The 18285-nt window shown below is 23.7% G+C and overlaps 2 protein-coding genes across 2 annotated transcripts; one reads left to right on the forward strand and one right to left on the reverse strand.

Moving 5' to 3' along the window:
* The first annotated feature begins 69 nt into the window (after positions 1-69).
* On the forward strand, positions 70-2033 carry LOC112593723 (CDGSH iron-sulfur domain-containing protein 2 homolog A). The gene is made up of 3 exons (XM_025338239.1): positions 70-431; positions 1584-1669; positions 1731-2033. The coding sequence occupies exons 1-3, from the start codon at positions 335-337 to the stop codon at positions 1920-1922; spliced, it is 375 nt and encodes a 124-aa protein (XP_025194024.1). The 5' UTR covers positions 70-334; the 3' UTR covers positions 1923-2033.
* On the reverse strand, positions 1966-17786 carry LOC112593722. Its single transcript, XM_025338238.1, has 3 exons — positions 17303-17786; positions 2742-3150; positions 1966-2151 (listed from the first exon to the last, which is right to left on the reverse strand). Exons 1-3 carry the CDS (start codon positions 17361-17363, stop codon positions 2067-2069), a joined length of 555 nt encoding a protein of 184 aa, XP_025194023.1. The 5' UTR covers positions 17364-17786; the 3' UTR covers positions 1966-2066.
* Between the last annotated feature and the right edge of the window lie 499 nt (positions 17787-18285).

Here is an 18285-nt window from a genome sequence, read left to right on the forward strand (position 1 = left end):
ATTAAATGTTCATATTGCCACACTGAAGTAAAAATACATTACATTATTCTTAACCATTAAATTTTTATTTTACTTTTTCATTATCAGAACATTCAGAACAGTCAACATTTAGAATTTGAAGAATTGAACTTGAAAGGTGAATTAATTCCTTAAGTGTATCGATCAGTGTATGCTGAAGTGACTGATAGGTATTTACAAATCAGGACATCTATCGTATTAAAAATAAAAATCAATCTTCAATCGTCTAATGCTTTTAAGCATTACCTTACATTATAAAAAAATATTTTTGTTACATTAAATTTTGAAACTACATTAGTGTCACCATTTTAATAAAATGGAATTCAGTTCCAACTTAGTGAAAGTTCATTTAGCTAACTATCTAGCCAATTTACCATTACCAAATTCATTTCTTGGTATTTTCAAATTAGGTGGTAAGTAAATATATGATTTTAATTATTATATAGGTTAATCACCATGTATATTGTTAACATTACATTTAAAACCATTGCGTTAAAAATAGTCACGTTTATTTTTTTGTATTATCCATAAACATAGATAGCCATAGGCTAAGAACATCTTAATTTATATAAAAAAATAAATATATTTGTATATATGATTTGATATTGTAATGTATGTTTGATTTGCTGATATTAATTATTAACAGTCTTAAAAACTCTGGCACTTAAAATTAATAATTTAATTTTAGCTAATTAATTTATAATCAATAATATTATATTTTAACGTAGTATTTGGCCAGGGCTGTATTAACCATTAGGCACTGTGCTTAGAGCCTACGTAAATGTGTGACTACAATTTTTTTGTAATATTCTTTTTTATTTATTATTATAAGTTAATATACACATTAGCACAACAAGTAAAATATGCATATAAGAAAATTATTATGATGTGAAAGCTTAGATTTGATTCAGATGTTAAAACTATTTTTGTTTTAAAAAGCTTAATAGTGAAATTTAACACTTCCTCTCTCAAAAAGAAGGTTTCTTAACCATCTGCCTATGGCCTACAATAATGATAATTTGGGCCTGTATTTGGCCCTATAATTAGTTATTGTAAATTAAATGCAACCTATTAATTTAGATGTAGAAGTATCTCTTTTTTTATTTATATAAAAAAATGAAATACTTAAGTACTTAAAATCTTGCTAGTTAATAATTATATTTAATCATAAAATTAATTATCATATTTGTTAAACCATTTACTTGTTTTATTTTTTTAACAAGATTATAATTCTTACAGATCTTATTTCTATTTAATACATTCATCAGTTCCTTGATTACCTATTTCTATAGTTGAATTCAAGAACTATTAACATAAACCTTATAAGATTATATTAAATAATTATTTTATTATGATAGGTATATTGTAATATATTATATTCTTGAACATTTAAATACATCCAACCATTTAGGTACAATTTATTAAATTAATAAAACCTAAAACAAAACCTTTAAAATTATATTATTTATTGCTCAGCACTCTTTAATTATTCTTAAAAAATAAAATGTATATGTAATTACTTAACGTATTTTGACTATTTTACCTAAAATAATTGTATTTTATAGGTAAAGATATATTGAAATTAATTCCGTTTTATGCTACGATTGGTGGTGTATGTTACCTTTCATACAGAGTTGTCAAACCTAGACATGTAAGTACTACAATTTTAACCTGTTTTTTATGAATTCATGTTTGTATTTTTTTCTTTTTAGCCAGTTAACCCGTGCATTAAAAAAGAATCTCCAAAAGTGGTTGATGGTTTTGATATTGAAGAATTAGGTGAAAGTACAGCATTTTGTCGCTGTTGGAGAAGCTCTAAATTTCCTTTATGTGATGGTGCTCATAATAAGTACAATGTTGAACAAAAGGACAATGTTGGACCATTGATAATTAAGAAAAAATAAATCATTATTGCTAGTATGAAATCATTGAATACATTTATATAAATGTTTGTTAATTTTTTTAGTTTAGTCTTATGTTTTCATTCAGTTAAATAGAATACATATTTGCATTTATTGATATATATTTCTTTATTTATGGTAAATTGTTTACACACGCTGAATGTGTATTAAATCGTTCATTACAGAATCATCATAATCTTCTATCAGCAGTTGTCGTTTTGATATTTTCAAGCTGAAAAATAAATAATTGAAGTCCTTATTATCTTATTATTTTTTTTTTTTTAAAACATTGTCATTATAAAAATAAAGTATGTCGATACTATTTTCCTTTTGAAACCTTGTATATCATAAATTATTTGATGTTTAAATGATAAAGTTCAACCCTGATTTCATAATATAAAAAATGTATTATACATTTAATTCTTATTTACCCAATTATTTGCTATTTTCTGTATTTTTATTCATCCTTATATAAACTATCCATTATTCAACTATAAATCTGTTCTTTTTTTAATAAAAGCTCCATAAAAAAATTTAATTTTCACTGACAAATATTAATAATTTAGTCTTTTAATTATCTTATCTATTAATTAAGCCAAATATTTGAAATAAAACTTATTTAAAAAAATCAATTTATAGCTATCTAGTAGAAATATATGTTTGAAATGTATAGATGTAGAATCAGACTACCAGAGAGTAAACCATTCACTTTATAAGTAGATATGATAATCCTATATTTATACCTATAATCTAATAAGCAATTAATGTCCATCTACTCATATTTTTTTTTATTTGTAACATCTATTACAATATAATACTCACTTTTGTATTTTTTTCAAGCATAATGCAGAACATGCCAACACCATAACTGATAAAACTATAAGGACAATTAATGTTAATGTAATTGATGTCCAGCTATCAATGTGATTATTGTAATATTTATTTTCGATATAATTTTCAGTATAATTTTTTGATATCTTAGCAATGACGTTGATAGGTTGTGAAGATGGTTTGAGTACTCCATCATTAAGTTCATTTTTGAATGCTTCTTGAAGTTTGTCAGTTGGTTCATCAGTTATTGTTTCATTATTTCCAAAATTAAACATTGGTGGCTTAGTTAAATTATAAGGTTCGACTGCTTGTACGATCCTTACATGTAATCCATCTGATGGAAATTCTAGCGGAGGTGTAGGGTTAATATCTGGATGAATTGTTGTACAAATAATTAAACCTAAAAAAAGAAAAAATTGCGTTTAAATTATTTAGATTTTATAGAAAAATAATAATGATTTAATTATGCTATTTCATCCATAATTAAAAAAAATAATAACCATGAGGCAACGCTTAATATTTATACATTTAAGTGTTAGTGTCAAGAAAAATACATCTTTATGGATTTAATAATACAACAATACCTACCCATAATTTATCCATGAAAATGGTTTTGTACCAAAACAAATTTACAAAGATAGTTAGATAGACAGAAACCTATCCAAAATTTATTACACATATAGATGATAGCTTAAAGACTACCAAATTTATTAGTTTTTACAGATGAATTTATTTGTTGAAAATTATTATACATTTATATTAAAAAATTAAAACACTATGACACAATTGATATAGTTAGTTTTCTACTTTTTAGTTGTGTGAACATAGGGTAAATTTACAGTAAATTTATTACTAAATAATGTGAGCTTATCTTGCAAAAACCCGTTTTTCTATTTAATCTTATTATTACGCAATACTATCAACAATTGTTAGTAGGTACTAAAATAGCACAACTTTTAAAATTTTAAATATCCTAAAAGTTTCATTAAAATTGTCTATTGGTTATCGGACGTGTGGTGACGTCTTCACAATAAAATGTTTTTGTTGTTTGTATAAATAAAAACAAAATTATTATAAGTATGCCTAATCCTTTAAATTCTGTTCCTATTTATTCAATATATTCACTTATCTAAAGTCATATTACAAAAATGTAAGTAATAATTGATTTTAATAAATTTTAGTATTGTAAGTATTTAAGTTTTAAGATAGTTTATTAGTTTAGCAAATTACGACTAAAGACTTAACTATAATTATAAACTTACAAAAAATAATATTAAAACCGCGTAACTGCAGTATGCTTTTTTAGTATAGGCAATTTTCGTAAAATATTAATTTTTTTTTTAATATTTTTATTTAAAATAATTTACAATCTATACAAAAATTAGTACGATAAGCAAATTTGATAACTTATAATGGTTAATGACAGGTGATAAACATTTAAAGGCAGCCACTCTGTAGCATCACCAAGCCGTGTACATTTTAAATATTATTATGTTTTTTTACATATATTTTTTTTTTTCGTAGGTCTTTAGGTCACTGTCTTTTGAGTCTTCTACGTACATTATCAGGAAATGAGTTGGAGGCTAGTTGTTTTATTAATGGATTACTGTGAGAGTTTAAGTTGTTGTGAAATTTAGAATAATATAATTTTACTAATTGATTGAGTGTAGAAATTTTTATGTCTTTATGAAGATTATTGTTTGTGAAATACCAAGGGGAGTACGTTAATATTCGTAGGCAGATGGATTGAAAAGCCTGAAGCGTTTTGGTATTAGATGGCTTTGCAGTGCCCCATAGCTGAATACAAAATATTAATTAAAAAAAAAAAAATAGATATAGTTCCTAGTGATCTAGACCATATTAAATTATAGTATTATACCTGTAACAATTTGTACATCACGATAATTTACAAGGTGAATGTGTGAATTTTGAAGTTTTAATAAAGTATTTATCAGGGGTGGTTAACTAACACTATATAGGTACCTACTTAACCTTTGATTATCTTTTTATTTATTCTATTTGTAAAAATACTATAAGTCCATTAATAAAACAGGATATGTTAACTTTTTAAGAACATCATAAATTCGTTTTTAAGAGGCTTTACATGAGCGATTTTAAAATTTATAAAAATGTAATATAAATAATTTAATATTATAGTACCTATATGATAGTGGGTCACTTTAATAAATGTGTTTAATTTTATTTCAATGATATATTATATTATTGTTGTAGGTAGGTATCCAAAAAACGATGCAGAGCAGAGATAGTTACTCAGTTTATGATATTTTGTATAACATTTATATTGCTAATAGTCATTTATTTTATAATTAACATTATGATACATTGATTTATAGTTTTTGACGAAAAAATTGAATTTATGATAATATCATTATTCAAATATAATATTATAATAGTAAATATTTGTATAATTTATAATTGCTATTAATTTTTAAGTCAATACCATCTTACTATTGAGTTGTTTAAATAAAAATGGCTGGTAGTATAAATAGATAATAACTTGAAATTAATTTAAATGTTTGGAAAATTACATCGTCTACATGTTGTGTAATAAAATATGGTGTACCACAGGGTTGTGTAAAGTGTACCAGGACCAATCCTTTTTATTATAAGTACACATATAAATAAAATCTGTGATGTTAATATTGATGGTTTTATACTTTATAGTCATGTATGCTGATGATACTTCTTTACTTTTTTTTTTTATAAGTCTTAGGATGGTGTATATGAAAAAGCCTACAGAGGGTTTAGTCAGATAATTGATAATTTAAATTATAGAAATCTAGTTTTAAATGTGAAAAAAACTGTAATCTTGCTGTTTTCAATTAACAAATGTATTGATAACTATAAATTACAATAGGTACTATTTCAATTCGTGGCTACAGTGACGGCGCTAGGGACGGGCCAGGTACACCTAACCTAACCTAACCCTTAACCTGGCCCTAACTAGAAATGCCTGGGCCTACCAGTGGCACTACCACTAGCCTAATCTTAGACATAATAATATTCTTATTTTTTATAAGCAGAAAATAATGGTATTTGTATTTTGTTAACTTTGCAGTCTGTATGTAATATAGATTAATTTACTTCAATAATATTATATTATTGTATAATTTTTTAATTATACAATATTTACAATTATTAAATATTTTTTATACATATTTTAAAATTTTTTGTTTAAATCTCATTTTTTGTGGCCCAACCTTATTATTTTTTGTCTCATATTAGCCCTATTTAGAAAATAATCATGGCGCCACCACTGCATGGCTATAACATTAACAAAATTTGTTTCTCACAAAACTATAAATTTATTAAAAAATTGGAAAGAATTCGATACTTAGCATAGGCGCAACTAGGGGGGGGGCTTAGGTGGGCTAAGCCTATCTAGTTTTATCTGTAGCCCACCCAGTTTTATATGTTATCAATACTAGTGGTGTAGTGTAAGCCCCTACAGGTTTGCTGATAACAATTCAGCCTACCCAGAAATAGAGCTCTAGTTGCGCCTATGATACTTAGACGTAATATTCGATATTAAAATGAGATCGAATTTATTCATATTAACAATCTATAAAGTAAGCTTCGTTTAGTAATCTAGAAGTTAACCAAAATTACATGTGAATTGTGAATACAATGAATGTTAAATACGTGTAGTATACAAATAAGGATTTCTGGAATTAGAGAAAAACGCTATGTTAATATAAAGTCTGTTTGGTTTTTTTGTCTATTGTCTATTTTTAAATATAATGTTACATTAAGTTTATACTATATTATGTCCATTCAGTTGTAATTTTTTTATATTTATATTGTTATATTGTAATTTATAAAATATCTGTTTTGTTTAATTAAAAAAATATATATATATTTATAATATAATAATTTTTGTAAAAGTTATCATTCCATACTAAAAATAATTTTGGATTACAATAAAATAACTAAAATTGTTATTCTTAGTTTAAAAATCTAATTTTGTCCAAATGTCTACAAAACAAATTGCGTTAAAATGTTTTTTTTTTTAGATTTATTGGTTTTATTATGAATTTATGATATTTATCATGATCTTTTTATTACATTTTAAACTCTTAGCTATAAAAAAATGAACAATTTTATAATTGTTATTGTTTTTCTACGAATTTTGTCAATATTTGAACTTTAAAGGTTTATAAAAATAACTATGCTTATATATCTTGAGTATTTTTAACATTATATTACAAGCTAATCTTCATCAGTCTGTACACTCTTGATATAGTTCTTTAAAGCTTAAACATTTAATGATACAGACTATTTTAATTATTAATAATTTACCTATAAAATAATTATCGACTAAAAATTTTGATGATAAACTTTTTTTGGATATTCCAGATGATTTAAACAATATCAAACTAACCAGACTGATCTGAAATCTATGGCTTCATTAAACTCGTCACAAATTTAATCTGTATATAAAAAATTCTTGTTTTTGTTTTAGTTATGAGAAAAATATAGATAACCGGAAGGCAAGTAGTGATGTAAAATTACGGTAGGTAATTATTATTTAAAAGAATTTGATAATCAGTAATTTTTTTTACAATTTACAATTCATTGATTGAATCTAACTACAATTATTTTTTTTTTTTTGGTATTTTATTGTGTGATGAAAGTGGGTATTATAATTATTGGTGTTATTAATATAATAATGTACTTTATATCATACTACTACTAGCTATTAAGGAAAGCGGGTACCATTTTGCAGTATAGTAAGCGTCAACTTAAAATAAATGTGTTAAATTTAAATTCATAATATATTATCATTGTACTTTTATATTATAAAAAAAGAAACGATTCTGAACGAAGACTGCAAGTCTATATCACTAAGTATATTTTTAATTATTTGTTTTTTGATATTAGTAAATTATTATTGAAGTAATTTACTTTACTATTAGTATTTTACGGTAATTTGATTTAATTTTTACCAAAAATACTGTATTTATTATATTATTAAAATATAATATATATTTATATCATGCTATAATAATTATTGTTACTAACTTTTATGTTAATACTACCTTACCATCAGGGCCGTATTAGCCATTAGGCACTATAGGTACATTAGGTAGGTACCTACTATGTTTAAGGCCTATGAAAATGTGTGGCTACAATTTTTTGTATTATTCTTTTTTTATTTATTCATTTATTTTTTATCATTATTATACGTTAATATACACGTTAGCACAACAGATAAAATATTATGTATATGAGTAAATTACTATGATATAAAAGTTAAGATTTGATTTATATGTTAAAAATACTTTTGTTTTAAAAAGCTTAACAGTGAAATTTAACACTTCCTCTCTCAAAGAGAAGGTTTCTTAACCATCTGTGTCTAGGATCTATGACAATGTAAATTCGGGCCTGCCTAACATTAGTGTAAAAGGTGTATGGAATGTATAAATAGGTAATGTTTTAAAATTAATCTAAATATTTTGATAATGTCATTGTGTAAAATATAAAATTCATAATATACTTAAATTTTTTTGCTGATACCTACTTGTTTGTGCACAGAACACAATTTTTATCTTTAAATTGACAACTTATTTGCGTAACACTATTAAATCTCATTTCTAATTTAAACTAAATTGTAACACGCTGTATCTAATGCTATAGATAATAATAAGATTTATCTTTTTTGATAAAATACACATTAATTGAATCGATTATAATCAAGTTATAATTTTTTCTGGTAACAAATTTAATTACATTTTGAGTTATTATATATTTTTTATACCTATTTTAATTGAATTATTCGATGTTAATGAGAAACGAGTTGCATGTGAAAGTTAAGAAAAAAAAGTTTGAAAACAATCTTTTTTTTCTTCTTTTTCCCCCGTTTAAAAAACAAGGAACGGTTGAGGATTGTTTACTACAATACTAAATTTGTAAATAATCTTACAAAATATTTAAATATGATCATTCTCTTTGTAAGTTTTTTTGAGTTTTGGTATAGTTTATGTATGCAAACAAATTCTACATTTGGGTAATTTTAAATGCAGTTATTAAAAATTCATGTGCGCAATCGAGTTGTACGTTAACGTGCACAAATGAGTCGTAAAAAAGGTAAATTCATGCAAATGAGTATTGCCCAAAGTTTTAAGTCCCCATAGATAATTTTTTTTTAGATTCATAACAGAATAGTTAACGTCGTTAATCATCGTTAAAATGTTTAATTAAGTCCAATTTTGAATTTAAAGTATTTATAAATAAAATTGTGTTTATATATTTTACATTTCTTAAAAAACGTTTGTATCGAGATCTTTTAGAATAAATCATTGTTTGTTCGCCTATACCGAAACTCGCTAAAAGAGCTCTATTACTGGATAGTTTTCCTGCAGTTTAATATCTCAAAGTTAAGTTCATAAATTTTTTTTATCATATTTGTTTATTGTACTTATTTTTAATACAAATAATTTATCTATTTTCAGTACAAAAAATGTTTTTTGATTTCAGTATGAAGTACTTACGAAGAATCTTTATTTATATTTTTAAGTATAAGGTATAAAAATTTATCATTTTATAAATTGTTATTTTCGAAATTTTATGAATTTAATCAAAATACTAAATTTAAACGATTAAAAAAATAAGTATTGTTGATATGTATTTTCAGTTAATAAAAGTGTAACCACTAGGTTACTTCTTTTCTCATACAATTCTTATCATTTTTATTCATAGCTTATATTCTTATTGTAAATAAAGTTTTACAAATTGTATATACACGAATTGAAAAATAAAAAATGTATTTTCAGTATTTTTTAATTGGTTAATGTACAACTTATGAAGTATTTTGTATTTTCAGTCTTTTTCACATAAAAAAAAATTTGTATCGATATTTATAAAAATAAAACTAAATATTTTGAACATTTAAAATGTCTTTAGTAAGTATTAAAATATTTTAAAATTTAAGTATCTACGATAATTTTTTTAAAAAGTACTGAGAATTTTTTTATTTTAATTTTTAATCCTTTATAGTACCAAATAGCTTAAATTTTCAATTAGAAGCGACTATTAATATTGAATATTAAAGTATTTTAGCTACAGCTATTACAAAATATATGTTTTTAAGAGAATGCTACACGGGAATTAGTTGTATCCGTCTTACAAATGCATAACATAGCATATTTACATTCAGCAGATTAAGTTTAGCTTCGTTAGCTTAAAAATTAGGATGGATTGAAACTTAATGGTAAGAAAATTTTCTGTGTTCGTATGTGGGATTTTACGATTATTCAATTTTTTAAGTGAGTTATGGACATTTTTAATTTACTATATTTTAAATAAGCAAAACTTGCTAAAAAATTGAACTATCGTAAAAAACCCACAGACAAACACAGATAATGTTCTATTATCATCAAGTTTTATTAAAAGTCGATTCTTTCTAATATTTAAGCTAACGAAGCTAAACTTAATCTGCTGAATGTAAATTTGACGTTACGCACTTGTAAGACTGAGACAACAAATGTCTGTGTAGCGTCCTCTTAAATGCACATCATTGTAAAATTAATACACATTCATCGATCACTCAGAAAATAAAATAGGAAGTTGAATTTTATACTATTTATGTTAATAATCATTTTTATAATATAAATGAACTTTATAATAAAGTTATAACACTTATAACTCATAATATTTATGGATATATTTGTAGTACCTAGTTTTCAAAATAAATTAAAATAATAAAAAATACATTTTTTTATACTCAATGGTAATAAGCATAGAATTTTATCAAAGCAAAAATGGGATTAGGGTATTATTGGTATTAGTGATGTGTCAGTGTCTCCCACTTGAGTAATTGAGATATAGATAAATACATATCTTCCTTCCTCTTTTTTCATATTTAAATTAATTTTTAAATGCATTTGTAGGAAAAAATATCATATTTAAATTTATGTTTAAAAAATCTAACTTTATATCGTATATAATTATAAACTATAAGCGATAAGTTTCTGTTAGGTTTTTATTCACAAACTTTAATTTATTAGTTAATTTTTCCTGTTATATTTTAGTACCTACCCAATATATCATCCACTGTATAGGTTGATGAATACAAAATAAAAATTATAAAAAAAATAACAAGTACAAAAATGTTAAATAATATACAACAATTTGTCTCGATTTTTCTAACTAATTTAAGTATACTTAAACTATTTTTCCTGTTAATCATTTTTACAAGATATAAACATTATAAAAGAATAAATTAACGTAAAGAGTTCGATTATTTAATTATTATTTAAAATAATTGTGTTTGTAAAAGATTCAAAATAGTCAAAAGTTGTTATAATTCTTAAAATTTTGTATATAAAACTAGAATTTAGATAAACCAATCTGTAAAGGTTTGAAATTTGGTCATTTTGTGTCAAAACCTGTAAAACTGCAACAGGGAAGGAATTTACAGTTTAGTTAATAAAAATTATACTTAAGTATGTGAGTTATGTGACTAATATGTTTTTACTTAACTGACACAAGTACATACCTAACATATCAATAAATATATTTGAAATTATTGATAGTTATATTAATTAACAACTAACCTTGAACTTAAAATGACTATAATGTACTACTCTTAAGGTACCTACAATAATTTTTGTAGGTATACAAATATAATATATTGAATTTATTGATACTAATATATACCAGGGATTGCTAAAATGATAAGAACATGACCTTTAAAAATGTATTAAAATCATCCTTAAAATAATATAATTGTTTTTATCAATTGCTCAATTATTATTAATTATCTTTATCGTATAAAAACACTTTATTATTAAGTATGTAGGTGAACTTGTGATAACTTAAACAACATTTGATTGATCTTAGTGTTTAATTGTACGCTATTGTTTATTAAGAATTTAATTTTCGAAAATTTCTGAAATTTTTTTTACTCTAGATCCAATTATTGCTATCAAAAATCAACTTTAAAGTTGAAAATTTAACCATTTTCATTTTATTACCTACTCCAAAGGGTAATAGCTAACACATAATAAAAAAAAATAAAATACGTTGTTAAAGCAATATTAATTCTTCAGTCAACTCAGAATCTAAAAATAACACAGGAAAAACACTTGGCGAGCATAGTACACGGATCTATAATATAAATATATATAAATATATTATAGTACATTATAGTATAATACTGCTGGTACTTGGTAAGTGATCATTGTTTATAAATTTATAGTTATTAAACAACATAATATAACTCATAAGAACAAATTTTTAATATTTTGATAATTTTTAAGCAAAACTATATGATAAATATTTGACTAACATTATATCTACTAGTCGATATACATTACTATACCTATATAGGTAAATGAAAGTTATCGCAGAATTTTCGTATTAAATCATAACATTATCCTAATTAACTTAATTGTTCCAGAAGAAAATAATAATGATTACGTAAAATACTTTTGTAAAAGTATTTTTCTATCATTATATATATTATATGTAATAGATGACTATACTAATTTATATTTTGGAAAAGTAGTCAGATTATAAATACCTATAAATTATGACGATAGTATACGTGTTTATTTATACGTGCTTAGCGCCTATTTAACAATAAATATTAACTATATCTTAGATTTTGGTAGGATTGATTTATTTTTTTTTAATATTTATTTTTAAATAACAATATACTATGCTATATTATAAAAGTATTTTAACTGCCGTTTAATTTTTATGAATATAGTCATAAAAATACAGCCAGACGACCCGTGCTAGAAAATGTATTAATAATATAATTTGTGTAACTCATGACTTAACGAGTAAAATGTAAAGATATTTTTGGAAATATTAGAAGTACAAAGTATTTCATCAGCGTGTTTTAAAATTTTTGAGTGTGATAAACGATTTTATCTATAATAAGTACCTATAATATTCGTAAGTGTTAAATTATAATAAAAATATAATACTTTATTTTAGAAGATTACTTACCTAGCTTTTTATTTGTTGGCAAAATGGATTGCCGGGAATTGTGATATTATAGAAAAAAATCTGTAAGACCCTACATAAAATAGTAAAATCTGTCTTATCAGACTTAATAAAACTATTAGATTTTTCATATGAATAAATGTTACCTAATAAATTGATAGTAATTATATTTATGCATGAAATAATCCGATTAATGGTTAGATACCTAAAATTATATTTACGTATGTCTATTGTCTATGAATGTTAAAAACTTTTTTAAATTGTTATTATTTAGTAAACAAATGATTTAATTCTTAATTTCATAATTCCTAAATTTTGTATTATCCATAAAATCAATATTACCTATATGTACAATTACATTTATATATTGTCGTCATTATACATAAATATACTTAACTGCGCGTAACATCAATATTTATTATACTTAAATCTTTTTTTTTGTTTTAAATTTTTTTTTTTTTAAATGTACTATTGTGTAAAAACAAACAAACCAAAACATGTTTTAGTGAAATATATATTTTATTTATTATTATTTCATTCAAAGCAACAAATTAGTATCTAAAAATTAAAACGATTAAATAATTCATGGAATAACGATCTTTAGACATACAAATTTGAAATTGCATAAAGGCAATTGAACTTAAGCAACTTATCAAATCATGATTATACATATATGGTATTTAATTTGATATAAATTAGTTTATTTGCGTAAGATAAATTTAATTATGATGATTATTGCAGGAAATCTATGTGTAATCAATTAAAACTAAAACCAAAAAGAAAAATAATATGTGATGCCTTATTAAAGAGGGAGAAAACAATTTAGAATAAAATTACAAATGATAAAAAATATACCAGCATAATGTGAAAAAAAATAATATTGTGTAAAAACATAATATCATTTGTTATTATTATTATTATTGTTTTTAATGTATAGGTAATTAATTTAATAAATATTCTACTCTTTAACCCTAAAAAACTACGAATTTTAAATCATTAACTACAGCAATTAGATTACTCCGTATAGGTACATCAAAGTTTACCACTTTAAAATGAAAATGAAAACAATATTATATAATATCTTTAATTGTTTTTAAACAAATTAGACTAATATAGATACTATAGTATATTAATAAATTAAGTTAATTTTTTTTTATAATTTTTATAGTATGAAACATAATTATACTCGTCGTCTTTTCAAATAAACATAATTTGTAAATTTGTCAATTAATGACTATGTGCACTGAGCATTATAAATCAATAATATTAGTTCAAATTAACTTAGTGTAACTCTTATAGCAGATTACTACTAAACATTAAACATAATAAATGTATATAATAATATTCAATGTTCAAAAATGTATTAATAAATTACTATATTAGTTAACGTGCATTTCGTTTCAAAAATATGTATAATTGTATGGCTCAATCAAATTGTTCAAACTTTGAGTATGCTTATAAGTTATAAGTGTATATATATATATACTTATAAGTTATAAGTATATATATATATATGCTTATAATTTTAAGCATGCTTTTATTTATAAGTAAAAACAAATAAAAATTAAAATATTATTTGTATTTGTTGATTGTTATCCATTACATTTATAGTTTTAATTTTTTTCAGTATATTTTAAATTGTATTATATGTTTTTATACAAACCTATACACGTATATGTTTAGCCATTTAGGCATAGATTAGGTTAGGCTTTACAATTATTAAAATTATTTATACTTAGGTAGAGATAAAATAAATGGTAAAATTGCATAAAATATTAAATAAAGGTAAACGTATGTAGATTAATTTATGTTAGATTATGTACTTATTAAATGTAAACAGTTAATTTAGACTATGTCTTCACTAAGCTTGATAATGTATTTTTTTAAATTTATAAATAATACAAAAATGAGCTGTTGAGACTTAAAAAATAATTTTTGACTGTAATTTACAACACGATTGTATAGTAAAAATAAGTTTATATCATATTATACATAAATAATTTATATATTGTATATAAATAAGAAAAGATTGATAATCTCAATGACCGGGTGAAAAACAAACGGTCAAAAAAAGGTCAATCAATTTTTGACCGACCAACAAAGATATACTTCTATATTATAATGATATACTGGGTGATTTTTTTAGACAACAAAATCTCATCATACCGAAAAGTATAGTAGTTTTTTAAAATATTATTTTTACATAATTTTGATTAATTATAAAACAATATTTTTGAAAAATTTACACTTTCACTATTTTTCATAGTTATTATATTTATGTATTTTACTTTTTTTATATTTACTTACATTTTTATTTCACACTTAAAACAAAATATATTTTTAAGAATTTTGAAAGATTGTAAGTATTTATTGTTTTGATAAACAAAATAAATAACATTTTGTTAAGCTCTCCTATGGAATACAAGAGTAGCCACTTCACTCATCTAAACTTTAAATAGGTACTTATAAATTAAAATAGTTATAAAAAGTATTTTCAAAAATGAAAATACTTTTCGAAATAGTAAGTGTTTGTTATTAAAAGACTCAATTTTTTCATACTAATTTGTGCACATGATATCGAAAACTGATTTATTAATATAGTAATTAACAACAAATAATAATATTTATTATATTTAAATTAATATTTTGTAATGACAATTATTTTACAGCTAACTGAAAATTTCGTTTGAAATTCAATTTCTATATATCAACATTTCAGAAAAATATTTTGCTTAAGAATATGAAATTAAAAATTGTATAATCCCTTTCAAAAAGTTAACAACTTAAATAATTGAAACAAAAAATTATTAGAAAAAAATAGATTTTTTTTATTAATTCAAAATACTTTCAAAAACGTTATAGCAGTTGTTAAAATGATAAGTGTTTTTCGATAAAATAATTACCCTGTATGCATATTATACTGTAGTTAATCGTTAAAATGTACGTTTTACTATTGATTATTATTTATTATTATATTATTTTAATTTACTACCTATAATATTATATTATGCTTTATACTAGTGTATCCAATAAGAAGAGTACATAATATGCTGTAGTTATGTATCCCCCTCCCATGCAGCATATTTTATAGGGAGAGCGTATTAAATACTTTAACAATACAATAATAGCAAGTAGATAAAAAACAAATAAAATAATATTCATGTATTATTTTAGGTTTGTACTACAAAATGTTAATCTTGGCAATGTAAATCATACGTTTTTTACATTTGTTTGGGGAATTTTAACACTTATACGTTTTTAAAGAGTTTAACTCTAATATATACATATAGCATCTATATCCCTAATTCAAATTATTTAAGCTTTCTTGAGGTATTACTGCAATACTGCATTAATGCATCGGTGAACTCGTAGAGCGACAACACGCGTTATATTTCGTAGGTCCAAACGTGCCATTATTGTCGCCATCGTATATAATATACGTATTACTATTGTATTATGATTTATGACGCAAATGTCTAGGCAAGTTGCATCATATTATATTATATATAAATATTATTAAGTGCATTATTAATTAGAAATAAAAAATACTGAACCGACACATATAAAAGAACATTACTGATACCTACGCTTAATAATTCACATACTTGTATGCATTTATATTATATAGGTATCCTGCGGGGGCAATATAATATCTATTATGTATTTGATATTATAAATTAAATTATTACAAGCTAATAGAAAAAACGAAACTACGTGAATACCGGTTTTTAAAAGAAATAATTATACTAAAAAAAATTAATGTAAACAAAATTTAATTAAAATTTTATAATAATGATAAATTAAATTGCAAGTCTGTATCTATACATAGGTATTGATTATACTATTTATAATCAATAATAGTTTAGTAGTAATATGAAATGTTTAATAATTGTAACACTGACACAGTAACTGTGACTTATTTAAGAGGATTGATCAAAAATATGTATTAGGTATCTCTGGAAATTATTTTTTTTTGAAAAAAAATGTGTAATGTTTACTGTATTTTGTAATCCACAGTTATTGATGTTTTGAAAAATAAACATAAATAGGTATGTTTGTATTTATTAATTTTAGTGACATTAGATTGAAAAAATAAGGTTTTAATAAAAATGTTCTACTACATTGATTGAATTGTAAGTGACATTATCGAAAAAGTAAGCTTTAGGTCATTAATCTAAAATACAAAGCAAATAATATTGAGAATTTGTTTTAGTTATCACTCATCACCATCTAAAAGAATATTGTAAATAGGTATGCCATCGAATCACACGATTCACGTCAAACACTCGTATTAGGTATATTATAATATTTTGAAAATCTAGGGCTCAGAACTATTTATCAATAATATATAATTTATAGATCATATTTAAAAAAAATATATATTGCATGAAACATTTGTGTGGTCTATATGCATAATATGTATAAATATTATTATCATATACATATCATAATATGTAACATATCAACATAATATAATATTACGGAATGCGTCGTACAAAATATTGTTTTAGTCGTATAATAATATATAATAGCATAAGATTATATTATAATATCATATTATTATTGTTATTACGTACTGGCAGTGTGCAGGAGTACGGTGCAAACGTACAAGGTCGTCTTTGGCGGATCGTACAACATTTTGCTGTCTCGTGTCCGTCCGTGTGCGTCTTCGTGGCCCGGTCTTATAAAAATAATATTGCGAAGTCGCCTCGAATTGAATTAAATTTCGATGACCGCAATCTGTCTATTTCACGTTCACACAAGTCACCTCCGTCGACGTGGATATTATATCACAGAAAAACACAGATGTAATATGTGTTGTATTATTATTGTAACTGTCGATGTTTGTTGTTGTTGTTGGTGCTGTTTATGTTGCTGTGATGCGAGTACCTACGTTGCAGACGGACTGGTTCGGAATACTGTGCAGCACGGCTACATTAGACCTTCGAGACGGCGTAAGTTAGTATTTGCACGACTGCTCGTCAGGATCGACAAAACCGAAAGAAAAGATAATTATTATAGGTGGCGATGGTACACTACTAAATTTCTTGAAAACTGCCGCCAAGTTGAAAAAATATATAATATATACAGTCGGGCCGAAGGGAAGAGAGCTAAATTTCTCCCACCAGCCGCGCGCGCGGCACGCGCTTAGCTGCAGCAGCTCTGTGGCCGGTCCACGGCGACATTCACGCGCATCAACGACCGCCTCTCCTCAATTGCATATCGTAGTAATAATCTCATTGAATAACCTCCTCGATATTTCATTTTAATATTTTACGTACCCATAAAATTATAGGCCCGCGGCAAATTGCTGCTGGCTCTTACAGTTATCCACGTATAAGCGTTAAGTAATAATATAATTAATAAATAATACCTAGGTATTAATGGTATATCTCATAAGTTTAGATCATATAAGCACACACACTCACACATCTATACATACATACATAAATACATATATATATCTAAATTATAAATATGTATTTTTGTTTAATAAATATTTGTTACCGTTTAAAATTTAATTATGCATATTATAGTATAATATATATTATAAATATAT

This window comes from Melanaphis sacchari, unplaced genomic scaffold, assembly GCF_002803265.2.
Source record: "Melanaphis sacchari strain LSU unplaced genomic scaffold, SCAv2.0 Contig20_pilon_pilon, whole genome shotgun sequence".
NCBI classification, from domain to species: Eukaryota; Metazoa; Arthropoda; class Insecta; order Hemiptera; family Aphididae; genus Melanaphis; species Melanaphis sacchari.

Coding starts and splice junctions, on each gene's coding strand:
- LOC112593723 (XM_025338239.1), top strand. CDS start 335: ATGGAATTCAGTTCCAACTTAGTGAAAGTTCATTTAGCTAACTATCTA. Junction 432..1,583: donor TGGTATTTTCAAATTAGGTG/GTAAGTAAATAT, acceptor TGTATTTTATAG/GTAAAGATATATTGAAATTA. Junction 1,670..1,730: donor GAGTTGTCAAACCTAGACAT/GTAAGTACTACA, acceptor TTTTCTTTTTAG/CCAGTTAACCCGTGCATTAA.
- LOC112593722 (XM_025338238.1), bottom strand. CDS start 17,363: ATGTTGTACGATCCGCCAAAGACGACCTTGTACGTTTGCACCGTACTC. Junction 3,151..17,302: donor CGTACTCCTGCACACTGCCA/GTACGTAATAAC, acceptor TTCTTTTTTTAG/GTTTAATTATTTGTACAACA. Junction 2,152..2,741: donor TGCTTGAAAAAAATACAAAA/GTGAGTATTATA, acceptor TTTATTTTTCAG/CTTGAAAATATCAAAACGAC.